Source organism: Acromyrmex echinatior, chromosome 7 (genome assembly GCF_024713525.1).
Source record: "Acromyrmex echinatior isolate Ae372 chromosome 7, ASM2471352v2, whole genome shotgun sequence".
Lineage (NCBI taxonomy): Eukaryota > Metazoa > Arthropoda > Insecta > Hymenoptera > Formicidae > Acromyrmex > Acromyrmex echinatior.
In genome coordinates, this window is record NC_141858.1 from 10994589 (window position 1) to 11015013 (window position 20425).

The following is a 20425-nucleotide window of genomic DNA, read 5'->3' on the forward strand; positions in this document are numbered from 1 at the left end:
GTAAATAATGTTTCAGAAAGAGATTTTAATCACAGTAGATTAACGAGGTCAGTAACATTCGTGCCTATTGATCCATATCTGCGACATTAATCTGCCTTGGCGTAATCGCGCATGTCGATAAGTTAACTCGTCACGGATCGAACTGATGCATTTAGGTGGAAGGACGTCATTTCATCAAGTTGCACCTGAGCGACGTACAACACGCGTCAATCCGTGACGACTATCTATCACTTGGTAATGTGTGTGTCGAGAAATATGGAACAGAAGACCGGAGATGTTATATATCGGTAGCGGTGGGAAAAGCGTCCCGGGAAGACGAAAATTCCCGGATCGAAATGAATTATTAAAACGTATCCGGGGACGTTTTTCCGCGGTAAAGCGATCATGCGACTCGAGGGCGTTACAAGCATCGACGGGACATCAATGTAGCCGATCTGTCGTCAAATGCTCCGAATAACACTGGCGCAGCCAAGGAAATGGGGGGCGGTGGGGTCAATAAGGGCCATGCAAAAGCGAACACCGAGGACCTACCAGATGTAATCAGATCAAATGCCAGAAATGTCTCGGGCATCTATTGCGCAATCTGTTAGCGGTATAAAAGAGAAACGCATGCAGTTTCGCTCACGGTGTTCTCGTGTTCTCCAGCTCGCCTGCGACCATTTCTGCGCCGGCGTGCGAAGTCCTGTGTGCCCTGTTTCCTATTTCAGAAGGGGGTAAAAGGGAGTGCTCTCGCAAATACACATTTCTTTTCCTTTCTATTTTTTCTTTTCTTTTAAATACTTTCTTCCTTCCTCCTTGTTTCCCTCGACCTACCGACCGCCAATTTTCGTCTATCCTCCACGCTCGGTGCAGTGCAGTTTCACTCTACAAATGTTTTTTAACGTGAAAAACCATCCCGTTGGCCCTTCTCCTTTTTTTTTATCTAACTTCTTTTTCCCTGTCGGCTTGCGGTATTAGTTTTCACTTTAAAGTGTGCCAGAGCTCACACTCGTGTGTGTTTCGCTCTTCTTCGCTTTCCTCCGCTTCTAACTCGTCCGATGGTTTTGTTCCGTCGTTAACTTTTTAGCGACTCGGCCGTATTCGCAAGCATCTAATATCGGCGGAAAGTTTCTGAAAAATTGAGGAACATACCGCCAAACGAGGATTTACCGGTCACTCTCTTTTCAAGCTTTCGTTCGTTCTATTTTTCCTTTTCTTTAATTTTTTTTCTTTTCCACAACCCGCGGTGTTTTTTTTTTCTAGTATAATACATCACTCACAAAGAAATAAAATACGCTAAACACGTTTGCGTGGATGCCCGTTTGTACTTCAAGGTACTTATTCCTTCCCGTGTAACACGAACGACGAGCTTTCCTTGGGACAGGTATCGTGTGCAATACTACCGCGATTATACGACATGCACTCGCGATTTTCGCATCTCTCGAGATAAAAGCGATTGTCGCTTTTGTATCCGTACGTATGAGAAATATATCTTGTGCGCATAAAACGACGTTATGGAGATTTGTCTATCGTGTGTCGGAGGAAGATTTCGACGAACGGGAAATCGAGTTGTTTCTTTCAAATGTATGCACCTTACACAAAAATTCTATGACACCGACTGAAGAAATTGCCATTGGCGGGGAGACTTTTTCACACTCGATTTGATTAAAGTGGAGGATAGAAATTACTAGTAAATCATCGCAATGTTCTTGCGGTAACATCTTCGTGGAAACCTAAATCGCCTTTCTAAGCCAACTGCTTGAATCATAAATTGTACGAAACGAAATAAATATATGCGATCATTAGAGAATTGATATATATATATTTTTTGCAACCTATTAAACATTTTTTTAAATAATATTATGTCATATATATATATATATATATACGTGGAATAACGAATAATCGAATGTGTCGTATCATCGAGCGTACTTACGATGATGACGTGAAATTATATATAATAAATACCAATAGCACAGCGACAACACGTCGAGGGGGATTTCATACATAATCCTGACGCATAAGATCTAGCACACAGTAAAATATCTCAATTTTATGCTACACAATGACAAATGCAAAGCATCCAAAAAATCATCAAAGTGTTCTATATATATATATTTAAAAAAAGGGAAGAGAAAAATGGGGAGGGTAACCGCAATGCAGCCCTCGAATTTACGTCGAAGAGAAACGATCCTGCCGATCCTGCGACCGTAAGATAAAGATAAAGACAGCCTCCGATATTTCAGGCTACCGTTGCAGGCTACCGGAAGCTGTTGCGCGCGGTAACAGCTGGCTCGTAATTTTTCCCTGGCTCTTACCTTTTAACGAACGACAGTCATCGCTATCTCTACCTTTCTTACGGGCAAAATTCTCGAGTTACGCGCGCTCAGGGCGATATATTTGCCGTTTAAGCCGGCCGCTCGACGAAATGAGTGCTCCTTTTTCTCGCGAGGTCCGTAATTAACGCGGAAACGGCGATTTGTTACTGTCCCTCCCACTCCCCACCCCCCCTCCCATCTTCCCTTGGGAAATCGCACGAGATATTTAAACGTGTCTGGAGTGCAGATGCACTTACACGGGTAGAGAAGCACAACTCGATTATCGCGAGGCGACAAAAGGTTAATTGGTCGAGTCGAGTCTCTCTCGATCCCCCTTGCGAAACGGGTCGTTTTTAGCGAGTAAGAAAGTATTATATATTGTCACTCTGTTGTTCCGGCAATTGTCCTGATGGCAATGGGATAGTGGGATGTGTCGCGAAAAATAACGCTCGCGAACCCTCTATGGACCGTGTCATTATTGCTCTGACTTTTATCTCTTTTCGACTCGCTATCCGAGAAAAGAACGGCGTAATATTTAATAGTTGTTATTAAAGTTGATCTCTCTCATTTTTTTATATTGTTACAATGTAATTCTATAATTAACTCGATGATTATGAATGTCAAGAATGAATCGCGGAAGGGAAACATTGAAATATAAAAAATACATTATTGCTAGGTGAAAGATAAGATGGGATATACATTATATATATATATATGTATGTAAAGACATATATATGGCCGGAAAGAAAATTCAATTAAAGTTAAAAGTTTTCACATCACGTCCTTCACACAAATTTGCTCTACTAATTTCCTTGATCACATCGGAGAAGCTCCCTTCGGGATTTTTAACTTCAATCGGGACTTCCGACTCGCCGTCGTCAGGCATTGTTTCGAAGTTTTGTGTAGGTCACAGAGGGTTCCACGAGATTTCGGAGCCAATACTGCCAATCAGCTTGCTCGGCGATTCGTCCGTATTCCGTTTTCCTCGCCGATGAGCAGCCTCACGTGTTAAATTTTGTTTCGCAGCGTCTACAATGAGATTTTAAAGCGTAGAACTTCAGCTTTAAATCCTGAGCCATAAGAAACTGACCAATCATAGCCAATTGTTCTTTTCACTTGACCGATATTAATTTCTTATGACTTAAAATTTAAAACTTAAGATCTTGAGACGTAAAATTTGAGATTTATGCCTTAAATCGTAAGAAATTGACCATTCATAGTTAGTTCTTATAATCAAGATCGTCTTAAGTTCTTGAATGTGTCACGAACCAATCAAAGAGCCATATTAGCGTTTTAAAACATTATTTAAGACGGTCTTGAGATAAGAATCGACTATGAAAGTACCGGCCGTAGTCGATTATTCTTCTCACACTCGATTGACTGGTCAATTTCTTATAGCTTTTAAGGCTCAAGCTTGAGTTTTACGCCCTAAAATCTCACTGTAAGCGCCACTTAAACGATGCGCATATACAATGCGCTTTCTTCGTGCGCTCTTTACGGAGAACGGGTTACGATCTTCCGTCTTGACGCGCTTATATCCTCGTCTCGCCATTACCGTCTCCGATATATTCGCTCGCAATGAAAATTCTAACAGCCGCATTATTCCCACGCGAATTTCCTTCCCATCCCTCTTGGATTTATTCCTAAGCGCAATGATGTGCTCATTCAGTCGACAAATATTTGTCAGGATAAGCGATGCCGAACGTATCCGTACTTATGAGAACGTGATACAGAATGAAAGAAATAAAGGAGACAGAAAAAGAGGGAGGAAGGGGGGGAGAGAGAGAGAGAGAGAGAGAGAGAGAGAGAGAGAGAGAGAGAGAAGCGAAAGAAGAAGACGAAAAAAGACGACAAAAAGGGACGATTCTTGCAGGGCCTAAAATTGAACAACCGATTTTTTTTCTTGCAATACCTTCAACGCGTAACGATTCCGATGAATATAATATTTATTCCGTAGTTTAATGATTACGAGCGAATGATGTCCGAATAGCGAAAATAGGAAGAGGGATATGTGAACAAATATCGTTTTTGTTTTTTTTATCGTGTGATACTGGCGTGTAAAGCGTAACGAGTCTCTGATTCGTCGAAACAGAATGCCAATTATCTCGACGAGTTTCGCGCGACGGCTGGGAAAATAGAAAAATCAATGCTCGAATCGCGAATGTCGAGAAGAATTCGACTGGACGTCATTTATGATGGAGTTTCCACCCGAAATCGTGTCCGACGTATATCAATGCGAATCAACAAAAGAATGGCAATGATTACCGTAATATCAAGAACTCTGTAATGCGTTGAACCATGTGAAATTTATCGCTCGTATATATTCATGTGAAGTTTATCGCTCGTATTCATTTTTCCGCCTATCGTTGGGATATAAATATCCCTCTCCGACAAAAGATGTGTTATACATAGCTTTGAGTAAGTAACAAAGATCGCCCTCCAGTCTCGCGCGACTGAAGAGTATCGGTTGCCTACTCTCATCTTGACACAGAATTCCAAGGAATCGTGCGAAACCCATTCATAGAGAACAAGAAGTCAAAATAATGTCACATTGACCGAATTATGATAAAAAAAAAAAAAAACATAAATTCGAACAATAACACGTCGAATTGACATCGTTTTGACTTTCTTGTTCCACTTTGGGCCACTTAACTTTGACGACCTCCACACGGAGAGAATTTTTTTCTTAGACTTTATACCCTGAAAATATGATAGTCGTGGAACAACGTTGTATTTCGAGGAATTTTAACGTAAATCTCTCTCCCATTCATTAATAAAGCTATAATAAAGTATAAAATAAGTTTAATCAATTTTACTGAAGTGTATAATAAAAATCTTTAAAATATTATATTGTACCACAATTATTATATTTTCAGGGTAATTTTAAAAGATAATTCTCTCCGTGCAGACATCGTTCGCATTTGCAACCAACGAGGCAGAGACACGCGTGCGTGTGCATGTGAATGTGCGTGTGCGTGTGCGTGTGCGTGGGCGTGTGCGTGTGCGCGTGTATATCGAGCTTACTATCTCTCGTCTGTTCGGCGAGCAAACCTGAGGCCCCGCAACGTGTCTCGGAACGCATTTTGAATTGAACTTGCGAACGATTGTCCTTCGCCGCTCACGCGGGCACACGTCGGTCAGTCTCTCTATAGCCAAAGGTTCCAACAAGGCACAAGACGTGGTTGCAACGTACAGTCAATCGAACGTTCGTACGATCAGTACGGGTGCTTTTCACTCGGTGACGTAGATCAACACAAAGCGTCGTTCTATCTCGTTACTCCCTGAATGTCAAGAAAGGCAGAACGACGTTCGCACCGACTTGTGTCATCAAATGGAAAGCATCCTATACAGCAACAGACAAATTACTGATCGTACCCTGCAGGCGCGACACAGCTAAAGCTCTAGATGTACCAAAGTAGCGCAATCCTTTTATCCGAGCCGAAATACCGACAACTTTTCTATTGGCTGTTTCGACCATATCGCCATTTTCGACCTAGTCCAACAAGCGCTTAGTATTATTGATACAAAATGGAGGTATTGGTCGAAAATGAAGGACCTTTGCGCTACTTTGGTACATCTAGAGCTTCAGCGACAGCTTCACCGTGCTTTGTCACCGCGGATTCTTCAGCCAATCCCAAGTCGATTTCTCCTTAACGAAAATCTCTCTCGATTAATTTCAATGTTCGAATACACTCGAGTCTGTTGAATCAAAACGACAGATGGGTTATCATCCATGTGTCGTATTCCCTTGCGACATAGAATTTGCGCATTAAGATTTCGATATCGCCAATCCGTTTCTCCTTCCTTCTCTCTTTCCTTTGAAGAAGAGACCGACTCCTGAATTCAGCCAAAAACTCCATGCATCGATCCCGGGCACGATAAAGCCGGGACGGCCTGTATAATATGTATGTATATAGACTTAACATGACAGTTAATGACATCGAGAAAAATCAACGAGGTGCGATTAGCACACATCCATTGTCAGCGCGACGCACGAGAGTATGCATATACATGTATAATACGTATGTACGTGTGCAGAGATGTCACGCGCGCGGGAGACGAGACTGATAATATATATATGCATATATACGTATACATATACACGTAATACAGATACAAGTACAGAGAAGTGCAAATCTTACGGCATCATATACACGTGACGTTTTAATATAATTGTACACAATATGTGAGGATATACAGACTGTAGGCCTTGTTGATGATTACTTGTATATTGCACTCACCATATTATAATCATCTATTTTGCTGATAGAGCGGAGAAAGATGTTGACCTTCACATTTGTCGGGCCATCTAACACGTCGACCGGAACAGAACAAAAGAAATCGATTAATTAAATCGGTCGCCGTGAACCGAGGATCGCTGGGCTTTGTATTTTCTTTGCTTATTTCTTTTTTTTTCTTTTTTTTCTTTTTTTTGCTTTGATTAATTCGCTTTCGCTTTCATTTTAATTTACCGGGGTAATATAATTTGCGGTGTGGGTGGATCATTAATGAATGAGAGGAGGAGGAGGAGAATGCGGGAAAGGAGGCGCGGTAAATGATAGAGGCATCGTGACAAGATGATTCTGAGACTCGTCGATTCTCTCGAACGCACGTGTCGCACGCGGCAATGGAATCGAACGTTAATAAATAATGGATTAATCGCGAATGTCGCTTCCGTCGATCGTACGATATACGCATCCGAGCGAATGGACAAAACGACAGAGCATTATCATCATGCACTTCTGTGCCCCGCGATAAAATCACGACAAACCGCACTACGTACGTTCGGTGTATTTTCGAAAAATCGTTATGACTAAATCAAACTCCCGATAAAGTGTCATACTCGTAATACGTGCTCGTTCTCGGACGATTAATTTTTACGGATGACACTTGAAATATCGTTTTATTTCAGTTTTTAATCAGTTTGAAACACTCCTCCGAGAGGACAAGAGACCTTCCATTATCTTGCCGCGAGGCACAGGTCGCATATCTCGTTACGCGGATCCAATATGTATTGTATAAAAAAGCGTAAGAGAGTTTGGAGATGAGCAGAGATATCGTGAGATCGATATAAAATTTAAATAAACACGCTACGCGCTACGACATTTAAATGGCATGGGGTGATGCGATGGGGCGAACTATACTGCAGCGATTTAGCGAGCGTGTCAGCTTCTCTTCTTCTGTGTCCCACGGCTCGATTAATACCTCACGCAAATAACTAGCGGATCTTGTGAAAACTACGGATTTACTGCGGTCGAGAAAAAAAAAAAGACGAAAAGAAAAAAAAAACTCGTCTTGAGAGCTAATGTGGAGTAAGATCGATTTTGGACTTGCGGATGACGGTATCCTTTGCTGTGCGATCTCTTACAGGAGCGAAAAACGGAGTAATATCCAGCGCTAAAAGCGACGATTATTGATCCGTGCGCTTCGCCAAGTGTAAACAAATCCCATAAGATATAATACAGGTAAGGAATAAAGTCGACGTGCATATGTGTTCGGTGCCTACGCGTAGCACATCGAATGCAGAATGCTTCAGCTGTCGCTTTGCGTGTAATCCGGTGTACGACGAGTGATACAGACACCGTCTGAATTTAAAAAGAAGTCGAATAATATCAGGGTATTCCAAAGGTTCTATTCGAGAAATTCGAGGAAACGCATGAACAGTGAAATAATAAACCCATGAGAAGAAGGAAGAACAACAGACATGAAAATAGATGTATCTGACAAGGAAATGTGTTACATTGCAAACATGGTATCAGAAAATTGACGTTATCAATTGAAAGATTTAAAATAAGTATCCTAGATGGTTAAATCTTGGGATTCTATGAATTCTGTATCCGACTTGTTTGATCATTTTAACTTAGACACAAAGTACCTTGAGAATGCATTACTGAAAAAAAAATGTTTCAATAAAAGTTGTAGAATTTGACGAGGACTGGCCCACCTGAACTCAAAATTTAAATACTCATCTAAGTCCCTTTCAAACCTTACAACTTTTATTTGAAACATGTTTTTCAAAAATACATTGTTCTCGAGATATTTGTGTCCAAGTTGAAATGGCTAAACATATTCCGGCCCAAGTCGGGTACAGAATCTGTAAAATCCCAAGATTTGACTATCTAGAATACTTATTTCAAACGTGAATTTTCGGTTGGTAACGTTAGATTTCTGATATCACTTTTGCAATGTAGAACGTTTCTTTGTAAGGTACATGCAAGGCGACATTCTGAAGGAGCTTCTACATTCGGATGCTGCGAGGACATCCGAAATACTGGAAAAAGAAATGCGTTCTACTGCGGGCTTTCGGAGTGAATCGGAGTTAATCGTGGTCCCATCATTCGCCTTCGACGGCCGTTTGTTCCCGCCCTCCGTAATGGGCCTGACCAGGTGTCTCCACCGGAGGTCGACCTTTGAGACCTTTGAAGGGGCCTGATTGTCGCGACTTCTCGCATCTTTCGCTTCTCTCGTGGACGCTGCTCTCGGACACGCGAGGCACACCTTCGTCGTCGTCATCGTCTTCGAAGCGGTTGCGCGGCATGGGAATTAGAAACACCTAGGAGAGGATCCTAGAATCCCATTGCCATGTTCGTGTTTGTCTATGTCGTTTTCGCGATGAGATAATCAGTAATGGGCAGTAAGATGTGGCGATAGCGAATCACAATTTTATATATATGCTAGATCTTACTTTCAAGAAGCAGAAATCGCGCGCGACTCTGTATACCCAATGTCGCTTTATCCAGAATCAAGATCTCTCGATCTCGATCTCGTGTAATCCTGACGTCTTTCGTGACTGTCAATGGAACACCTTTCTTGTGCTAAATAGTGGGAAAAGTATCAATAATGTAACGGTAATTCGCGGTAATATTTTATCAGCTCGATCGAAGGGAGTGATTTAATCGATACCACGAAGGAGCAAATAGCAGATGAATTTATTAACAGGACTTTTCTGCATTTTTGCATCGTACATAAACATGTAAAATATAGATTATATTTTCATATCAGTTATCGAGTTTGTGTTATAAAAATTATATATCATGCCTTGCACCTCTTAATTTTGCAAATACCGAATAATTTAACTTGGCTATTTATACAAAAGGTATTCGATATATTTTCAACGAAAAGCTGCACATACTTTATCGCTTTTGTTTACAAATTACAAAATGAGTTAATGGTTCAAATGTACGGATAATATCCATCAATAAGATGAAAGAGAAGTTCGATAATTGAAAAGTCAGAGGAAAAATATATATAAAGTGAGAGGGAGTCTGAACGCAGATGGAGTCGCTTAGCGTGTGTTGTGTGACGTTGTGTGGGAAAAGGTGGACGTACCTATTATGAAAGAAAGAACGTATCGATTTAACGGAATGTCCATTAAATCTTTGACAAGCCCTGAAATACAATTCTTTTCGCTCCGCCGACGTTTGCTAAATGTTGATTGTTAAAGCAGCATCTGGTTTTAACGAACTGTTGAAAAGTCACAGATCCCATCGATCCCGCGTTCATTAACGTTTGTTTCAGAAAAGCATGACAATCTCAGAAAACTCGTATTCATTCGTATTGAAGTAAAATTCTTACAACTAGACAACATAAGCTCGCGCGTTCAGGATCAAGGCATGGTATATATATATATATATATATATATATATATATATATTTTTTTTTTTTATCATTGTCGTAGACAGAGAACGTAGAAACAAATCAAGCGAACGAGAAACTGCCATATTTTGGAAGTGTGACAGTAAATTTCCTATTTTCCGGAATGTCGCCTGGATCAAAATGACCCGGGCTTTATTAAGCACCGGGCAAATTAGGAAATGTTTTGTGTTGCTAATCGGCGCATTGCAGTTGCATTATAAACTCTCGTAATCTAATAAGCGGGTCTCGGATATTGCCGCTCCGGTGAGATTTACTGGACAATCGTGGATTACTGGAGAACGATCGTTTTATGTATTTCGAAATTTGAACGTGATGGAAAGCCATCTTCCCCACTCTTTCCCCGGATTAGTGACACATAAACTAGATTTTATATATTTCTTTTCTACAAATACACGTTCTGAAACATAAATTGCAGTTTACAACATAGAGAAATTAACATAAAAGGGATGAGATGCAGCACGCTATTTTGAAGTCACATTAAAGGATTAAGTTAATCTTCCTGCTGGCGCTTGTAAACAATTAAATGCAGTCAAACTGGATGTAACAAGCTTTCAAAAATAATTCTATCCTCGCTCGCGATGACAATATCGCGAAATTCTGTATCTCCTTGCAGTAAAGAGATAAAAGCTAATTAAAGTATGCAAAAATAAATATGTAAATATTTATGAAAATTATTGAAATAACGTAAAAAATATCATAAAAATTAATTTTTATGATTATTTCTGCTTCAACAATTGTCATAGACATTTGCTTATATTTGTTCTCTAATTATATTTATATGTATATGTAAAAATAGCCCTTCAAAGAGTCTCTTTTTTATTCGTCAATCAAACTTTCTCTATATCTTCTTTATCGAGTCATCTAATATCTATTCCGCGTTATAAGTGGTAAGGATATCGGCGCCAATGAAGTGAGCTTCAAGAGCGGCAACATCCGAGTACCACTAATAAAGAGACGGCCATATGATGCTTAACTACGGAGATATGGATCCAAGATCCATCGCGATTAACCCAACACCACTTTAGAGAAGAAAAAGCACGCGTAATAGAGTATATATATCGATAGCATCTGTTCACATAAATGTACTTCAAAGCTGCTAATTTTAAACTCCTACAGAAAATATTGTTATGGTCTTTATATCATAATTAAATTCTTACGTAATATTATCATCGTATATAAATTTCCAATAATAAATTTATATTATTATTACAGCGCGTATATTTTAGAAAATAGAACTACAGGTAGTACAGCTGCCTTCTTTAGTAATCCATGTGCCGGTATATATCGTGTGCTAAATAAATTATGGCGGATACACATACATTCTGCATACATTTTACATACACATACACACACATGCCTTGACGTGGCCGATAAATTTTTAAATGTCATCATCTTTTCTCGCACTTAGCGTGTGAATATTTAAACGGCGGTCTGCAAACGGCGGTGGGTTAATCACGGAGATCGATCGGTAAACGAATGCGGTTCAAAGTGGGACTCGCTTCGGTGAAAACGCGCTCTGGAAATTGGAGCTCTATAACGAGACCCCGAACGACAAAGTCGCCTTTCGCGTCGTCGCCAGCCCCGTGTATAATTAATTGGTACCAGGCCTGTCTAATTACACTGCCTCCACGACGTCGTCGTCGTCGTCGTCGTCGTCGTCGTCGTCGTCGTCATCGTCGTCGTCGTCGTCGTTGTCGTCGTCGTCGCAATTGGCAATTCGCGGTTAATCCCCAACTCTGTCACGGCAGCACAATATCTCGCAGCCGCCGCTGTTCTTGCTCAAGAACTTGTCGCGTTGTTCGCGGCAATCCCCGGGCTATTTCCTGCTAAATAAGCGTATTTGCCAAACGTGCGCTTCGCATTCCTCATTGTTCTAAAAGTATACCGACCAGACCGCTTGGTCGCACTACTTGGTCGCGAGCCGAAGGAAAACTCAAGGTAAACTCGACGACAAAAATATAAGTAAAAAGTTAATCGGGGACAAAAAATCCATTACGTTTACTCACGGAATGTATTTGCAATTATAATTCTGGATTATTTATTTAAGTCTCGCGTTGCTCTCGATGGAAGATATTACGACGTTCTGCCCTACTCTCCCTTGATAAATAGTAGACGAGAGCCTGCACCTAGATATATACGCAAGCACGAAAACTCGGAGAGAAATGAACCGTGTCCTGAATGTAAATCTCTCGGCTTGCGCGCAATGCGGCTGTTGAAAAATTTATCCTTGCAATTAAATTGCATTGGTCGTTGATACGCACTGCTGATTACACTGCCGACGTGACTTGCGCCTTCGAGTCATTTCCGCAACGATTACAAAGGGGTTTCGTTTACCGAGATCGTTCCCTCGGATATATAGAGCACGTAAGTGTTTAATTTTCATATAGATAGGCTTAACTGGGTTATACGGCGTACTGGTTACAGTTACTGTTTTCTGGTAGCAATCAGGAAAAAAAAAGAAGTCATTACCAAGAATGAGATAAAAAGGGTTGCACACTACCGCAGAGATGTAGCAGCACGAGAATGCCTTAGCGAGTGTGTTGTCGCACGGTGCAGTAAAGAATTAAAGAATAAGTCAACGATACATCTGGTAATATATGTACATATGTGTAGGCAGATGTCTTCTATTATATATATATAAATGATATACATAGTGTTACATTGCGCATATGTATGTACTCATATCTAATAAGTAAAATGATCAATGTGTGTAATATTGCAAAAAAAAAGAGAAAAAGAGAAGATGAAAAAAGAGATGTATGGCTAAAAAATGAAGAATAGATGAGAGAGAGAGAGAGAGAGAGAGAGAGAGAGAGAGAGAGAGAGGAAGATAGAATGACGTGTGTAGTATATACGTGTCTGCTGTATTTTGCGAGGCAGCGTGTACATGTTTTATGTATGTATATATATATATATACTTTGCATTAAAAAAATCAACGCGAATAAACATAATCGAAACAAGTCAAAAAGAGAGATGAAACTCCATCAAATCATCTACCACACAACAGCGGGTGAGAGCGATACTATATACTCTAATGGAATCTCATAATTACGCACAGCACGACGCTAAGTAAACAGGGGAAAAAGAAAAAATCATCGGAGAGAAAGAAATCGTATCGAATCCCGGATTATTGTAAGAACGAGAGACTACGTCGGAAACAAGAAAAATCATCTCTATCTCGGAGCAATTTAATATATGGAAATATAATTCCTCGGTATAATTAAGTTCCGACGAGTATTATATAATGGAAATTTATGCATTATTTTTGCTGTTATCTGATTCTTATACAATTATAAACGTGATTGTTTCGATAATGGCAATTTATTTACTTTTTTTTTCACTCTGCAACCCTCACACTTTCTTCACTGAGGGATGCAGCTTATTCCGCGGATAAATCAAATAACGTTCTGCGCATGTGGTTAGATTAATTGTCTGCTGCATAATTAGCTATGTATGTCAGCGAGTTAGTATCATATTGCTTCATTACTTCCTTTCATTCTCATATGATCTAAATTTCGCGAGGATACAGAAGCGCGTTTGATATGCAATAGCTATGGTTTAATATCGACCGAAGGCGAAGGCGGTAAAGAGCGCGTCGTGCTATTCGTAAGTCTCAACTCATTCATAGACATACAGAATAGATACTTGCTTAACGTAGAGAACATGACGGTAGGTGGAGATACAAAAGAGCCACGAGAGCGGGCCTCAAGATACGCAACGGGTGTTTTGTTGTTTAGCACGAAGAGGAGAAGAGAGACACAAAGAAGTAGATTGAAAAATGTGTCGTCTATACATCGTGAGATCAAAAAGGGCATTAGAAGGATACTATACAGCGACTTAATGATAACAAGTAAATTAACTATGTGTATGTGTGTGTGTGTGTGTGCACAGGCATTTCCCATCGATGTCGGAAGATACTCCACCGACGAACACGGAGTCCAATTTTTCCTTGATATTCGCTTTCAACGCCAAATATTTCCACAATCAAACCTCGAGTGAAATCTTTGCTCATGTAAGATTGAAGTCGAGTTAAATCGGTTTCGGCACTGAGAAAAAGTATAAAGTCAATTTTAATAAATATTTCATTGAATATTGCCAACTAAATTTTATTAAATATAAAGATACATTTATTTGATCTAACAATCATTCTTTTTGCCGAACAAATATTTATTTACCGTTAAGTTAGCAGTATATCGAACTAAATATTTATTAAAATTGACCATATTTTCTTCAGCGAACGAATAAAGGTTCGTCTATTATCGCAGTCTACTTTTAGGGGATGAATACCGCAATTTTCTGAATTACAGCCCGAAAGACGGAGAATAGATCAGGCTATCCACCGGTAGCGATGGGATTCCCTGTGTCTCGTGATTTCGTATATCGGTAATGTGATCGTTATACACCTCCGCAGCGCACGCGGCATTCGAGGAAAAGGCGCGTGGCCGAGGAACGCGTTGACAATACGCGTGTCGTCGTGCGTTACGTCGACGTATATTTTACACAGCTCCTTCCAGGTATATGGTAGCTGATAGTAAATGGCGCTGACTGTGATACGTGATAACGAAACACCCAGCATTAGATAGTCTGTTACTTGTGTATAGTATATATAAAAAAGGCACATGTGTGTGTCTGTGATCACGGGGCGTTGCATTCTTTTTCAACTTACCATAGTAACGTCATCTATTTTTGAGATACTTCGAACAAATATGTTGACGCGGACAACCGCGGGCCCATCTAACATGGCAAACAGAACAAACAAAATTAATCAATCGTTGAGCAGCAATCAGATACATCGAGGTAGAGATGTGTGCGTGTGTGTGGTATGATGAAATTCTTAGATCCCCTTCTGAATCACCTGCGATTGACGATGAGTTGTGAGATGTGCTTAATGTAGCTTATATCTTATATTTGTTCGATATTCATTATGTCTGTTCAAAATTTTAGAATTTGTTATTTTCTTTTTTTTTTTCTTTTTTTTTTTTTCGTTCGACGGTCTCATTTATTAGTCCGGCGATCTTCCAGCGTCGTTCAGACTATCTTTCGACTATCCGTTGCCATTTCCTTGCCCCCTGTGTTACGTTCGAACGAAATCTGATTTAACGCCTGACGGACGTTTCAGCGCGTTTATCATCGTTAAAATGTAACGTTCCGATATACAGAGAAAAACAGTTTAACCATGATCTTAAAATGCGGCAGTAAACTTCGACCTAAAGCACTTCGATGTAAAGCACTGTTTTAGTAAACCGTTTCGCGTTCAATCGTTTGTTTTTTATAACGTCTATATTACGTTTCTGGCGCAACGCGGAAATACATTGCTCGCGTTAAGAAGCACTTCGCTTCTAATTCGTCCATTCAAGAGACTCATCCGATTAAGTAACGTTTAGCCTCCGTAGTGATCTACGTTCGATCGCATAGAGAGAAAAATTCGTGTTCATTGAATTCAGGTGGATTACGTGATAACGAAACACCCAGCATTAGATAATTTGTTACTTGTGTATAGTACATAAAAAAGGCACATGCGTGTTCTCTAAATCTAAATCAGTGGATATAGTCACTAATTATCCAATCGCTATAATACTTGGCACTGGATAATCAGTAAAGTTCAACGTAAAAAAGAAAAAAATAAGCAAATTTTGAGCATAATTAAAATACTGATATTTGCATGTTAATTTCACAATCTTCTAATATTACATTCACTAAATTTATGCACTAAAACAAGATTAGTTAGATCACATCATAAACGTTAGCTAGGTTAGAGATCTCACATTTCGTTCACTGATTACCAGTGACACATTTGGCACTGATATCAGTAATTATCCACTGATTTAAATTTAGAGAGTGTGTCTGTGATCGCGGGGCGTTGTATTCAACTTACCGTAGTAACGTCATTTTTTATATTGTTGAGATACTTTGAACAAATATAATGACGCGGACAATCGCGGGCTCATCTAACTTGGTATAGAGAAGAATTCGCATTCATTAAGTTCAGGTGGAGCCATATTGATAAATCATGTCTTTCCTCGACTATTTGCTTTCTTCGTTTCGCGGCCATGTTATTCCTCGAATCGATTTACCGGATTTTTCTGCGGTATAGCGAAAACGCTTCGGTCATTGAGGAATCGCGGCCGCGGAAATAATGCATGACGCGCGGGGGACACGAGCGTTATTCCGTGGAATATATCGGTCGTGCGAAACGAATACCGTGAAACGAATTTTCTCTCGTGCAGCCGCCTATTTACTCGCACGAAATAGTCGCACGATCCCAGAGGTAATAGCCGGCGTCGGCAATAATCGATACACGCGGGACGAACCACGCAAATCACGAGATACGGATCAACGGAAGGTAAATAAATTGTGCGCACCAGTATACAATCGAGCAGTTGAAATATGAAAGATCGAATAAGCGGAAACGCGATGAAAAATCGATGACAGCCGCCGCGCCATCATCGTCGTCGTCGTCGTCGTTGTTGTTGGAACGTATTCGACGACGTGCCTCGGTAGTGTCGAATTATTTGAACCAATGGCTGCATTCGGCAGATAAAGCCAGCTCGACAACTTGTAAAATTCTTTAGTATACGGAGAAAAATGGATAGTCTCATGTATGATATAAAAAATTAAGGTATAACATTTCGTGAATGAGCAGGAGAGTGAATTAGAGACCAAATTTGATTGGACGTTCCAATATTATACGCATGAATTGAGTACACTTGGGCTCAAATTTGATTGATCGTTTAGTACTGCTATTCGTCATTATGTTCAATGTTATATGCTTTAAATTCTGAAAGAGTTAAAATACTGCTATTATTGAAAAAGAGTGAAAAATTTGTTCTCTTGAATAAGAGTGACAGATTTTTACTCTTTTTTGAAGTGAAATTCATCAAAAAAGGAGTGAGATTTTTTTCCTATGGAATTAATCTCACTTCAAAAGTGAAAATCTGCCATTCTTATTCAAGAGTGCAAATTTTTCACTCTTTTTCCTTAGTGACAATATATATTTTAACTCTTTTAGAGTGAGATTTTACTCCAAGAAATTTAGAGAGTACATCTTTCTTTTTATACCCTGAATAGTCTTATAAAAATTTACCCTAAGTCTAGTAAAAATATCGAAGATGTAGGGTAAAAAAGACATTACAATTATAGTCCATTCAAATGGTTATTACTTACAGCAAAATAAATTATACTATTCTCAAGAACTGTAAACACGAACAACTATCAAAACTTTATGAACTTTATTTTTTTTATTGTACAATAAAATAAATTTTGTCAGCACTAAGGCAAAAAATATTTGTCAATAAAGTAAGTTTTATTGAGATGTATGGTAATTTATAGATTAAGAGATAGTTACCAATTGCAATAGCATAAAATTTACTTTACAAAATGTACTAGAAAAGTAAAGTAAATTTTACATAAGTAGATGCCTGTCTCTGTATGAACCTGCCAATTCAATAAAATTCAATTTACCAGAATTCTAGCAAATATTACTTAATATTTTTCTCCGTGTATGACTGGTCTTATCCTTAACGCTTCCACTGGATCTAAATATATAAACCAGTCAAGGTTTGAATCCACGGGGAATTTTCTTTTTTAAAAATATTTTTAACAAAATATTATATCCATTTTTAATATTTCTGAAATGGAATGTTTTTAACCACAACTTCGACAACATTTCAAAAATATTTTTTAATTTAAGAGACTCCCAGATATAAAAAACATAGATTCTATCGTATAATTTTTCTTCCATATTGACATAATTTTAAATAAAATGTTTTATGTAAATTATACATTTAAATAATACTTTTTCAAAGTAATAATGTAAATACAATAATTTAATATTTTATCTTTTCATATTCAACCTTAAAAAAGAATTTTGTTTATGATACTCCAATGGCATCCAGACAAATTTCTGGATTCATCAATGAAAAAATGTTACAACAGTTGCAAAGCTGTTTTTTTACCGAACGCAGCCAATCTCGAGAATGAATCAGATACTCGGAAAGCCGACAAAGCGCACGATGCTACGTAGTTTATGTACCCGAAGCGATATATTTGCAGAACGGATTTTACTTCATTTTTTTTTTAGTTCGAAAATACCCTAAAGCATAAAAATGTCGAAAAACCATACAGAACAACGTACAGAACGAAATCGTTGAGAGATGTAAACCCGATGAAAATATTCATGCCGCGAGGGACGGCTGGAACTTCGTTTGCTTGAACGGCGTGACGTTTCGATCATCATCTCTCTTCCTCTTTTTTACGCGAAACAAGGAGTTTCGAAAAAAAAAATTGACGTGCGCCGTAGACGCAAATAAAAATGGAAAGGAAAAAAAAGATATATTATCTACGGGAGGCGAGAAGGGATTTCTTTGCTCGGGACGATAGAAAACCTGGAATGCCGCCCCTGTTTGCGATTCCCGCGCGATATTATCGAACAAAATTTCCATGTCGCCATCACGGTCCGATTAGTGTCAAAGCGAGATGACCGCGGCTGTCCTTTGAACGCTTACGCACAAAAAATACGGCGAATATAACGCGGATGTGACGTCACGAAGATGTATTGTTTGATCCCCTCTGGCGAACACTCCGTGCCAGAGTTCGTCGTGTTGATGGCGTGTCAACAGCGAGACGTTGAACACCTTCGCACGTCAATTATCGTCGAAGTTACGCGACATTTGACAGTATTAGGAATTGACGCCATGAGATGCCATCGGCGTCACACACGGGATAGAAAATGTGCGCAAGCGTGACAAATTTATACAGGAGAGCCAGAATAACACGCAATCCGCAAGCAGTGATATTTCAATCGCGCGTGGTTGACAACTGATTTATTTCTCGACTAGAATTTATAAATTATTTCAAGAATAATGTTCCTCCACAGGAAACTATTCTCATCGTCCTATCATATTTCGAAATGCTTTCGTCTGAAGGTTGCACACTCGTTAGTTTTAGATATATCAAAATTATTCACAGCAAGGACGGCGACAAGAATTAATAAGTTAGCTGTCGTCCCAATTTTAATCTGCATACCTATCTATATCGATCCAACTAACTTCGCGAAGATTGAACTGCGTCTTATTTCAATCAGAAGTCCTATAGACTGTCAGGAAAACAGCCGGTGGATAATCGACAGCTATCGGAAGAGAAGCTCGCGGCGATGTCGTCATTATCAATGATTTAACCGCGTTTAACCGCGTTTAAACGTCGGCGAACGTCGGCGTCAGTATCACATGATCGGCGGATGCATTCCCTCGTTATGTCATTATCGTCATCGTTGGAAGTCTAACTTTGTTTGTAGCAGCATGAACGAGCCAGCCGTATCGTCCTGAGCCATACAGAGTGTTTGCGTACCATTCCGCCCTACATGAACCAGGACAAGACGTCGGACACGTAGTGCTCGTCGTCGTCGTCGTCGTCGTCGTCTTCGTCGTTTTCGTCTTCGTCGTGTCATCGTCACCATCGTTACCGTCGTCGTCGTGTCATTAATACCGCCCACTTTTAAACCCGTGATCTCGCTACACGAAACGCGCAAAGCAGGATGTTACAAATGCTTTTCGAGCACGAAAGCTCCAAGTTCAAGGCGTCCTCGCATTTCAGTCCCGCGCGTAAGAACGAGTACTTACTTGAAAAAATTGTCATATTCTGACGAAGAAGATATCTTTAGCATTTACAAAATCGAGTCATAGTGTGATTATAATTATCAACGCGGATAAATGATGTTTATTTTTTGTTCTACTTGAATACTTTTAAATAATTCAGTTTATTATTAGAAATTATTACGGAGACATTGAGTCACTTAGAGAGCGCAGAAGAAAAGATATTTGTTACCGGCAAAGTCAAAAGTTTATAACCCAACCCGAGAATATTTTCAAAATGTAGCTGCAATTATAAGTATAAAATTATATATGTTTAATTTGAATATTTTTATAATACACGGGGTGTTTTACAACCACCGTATAAACACACCGTATAAAGACTGTCTTTCACAGCGTATTTTAAAAGTAAAATAGAGTAAAAATATTAATACGAAAATGTTGAGGCTGCAAAAATTTTTTGAATTGTAAGCTAACTTTAACTGCTTATATAAAAGTATTGTACGATGTACGATGGTTGTGAGACATCCTATATATTAGTTAGCTTAGTTTTTCTTATTAAGAATAAGATTCTTGCTAGACTTTTATCATCGTAGGAACTTTTCTTTTGTTATCACCTACGAAAGTATCGAACGGTACCAATACTCGTGTTATTGGATACCCAAGTAAGGCGAAGTTCGGAACCTGGGTAGAATTTAAGTGTCCTCAAGTTTTGATAAATTCTTCCTTGTTGAAAAGCAATTGGCATAAAGTGGATCGACTCGCTTGTACACGTAAGCAACATGTTCTTTGTGCAAGAAATAAACGAGGAATACACACAACTTTCCGCTACAGAGGCGACGGTGACATTTGAAATTTAATTATTTACGTCATGTGCAGGGAAC

The 20425-nt window shown here is 39.3% G+C and overlaps 1 protein-coding gene across 3 annotated transcripts in view; it reads right to left on the reverse strand.

The window, feature by feature from the left end:
- Positions 1-20425, reverse strand: part of GluClalpha (glycine receptor alpha 1) — a 76824-nt gene that overhangs the window by 4703 nt on the left and 51696 nt on the right. The window contains exon 4 of one of the 3 annotated variants that reach the window (XM_011070224.2): positions 14621-14688. The exons of the other annotated variants lie outside the window; for them this stretch is intronic. Within the exon in view, the coding sequence (XP_011068526.1) occupies positions 14621-14688 (68 nt within the window). The remainder of the gene's footprint in view (positions 1-14620; positions 14689-20425) is intronic. 3 annotated transcript variants of the gene reach the window in all.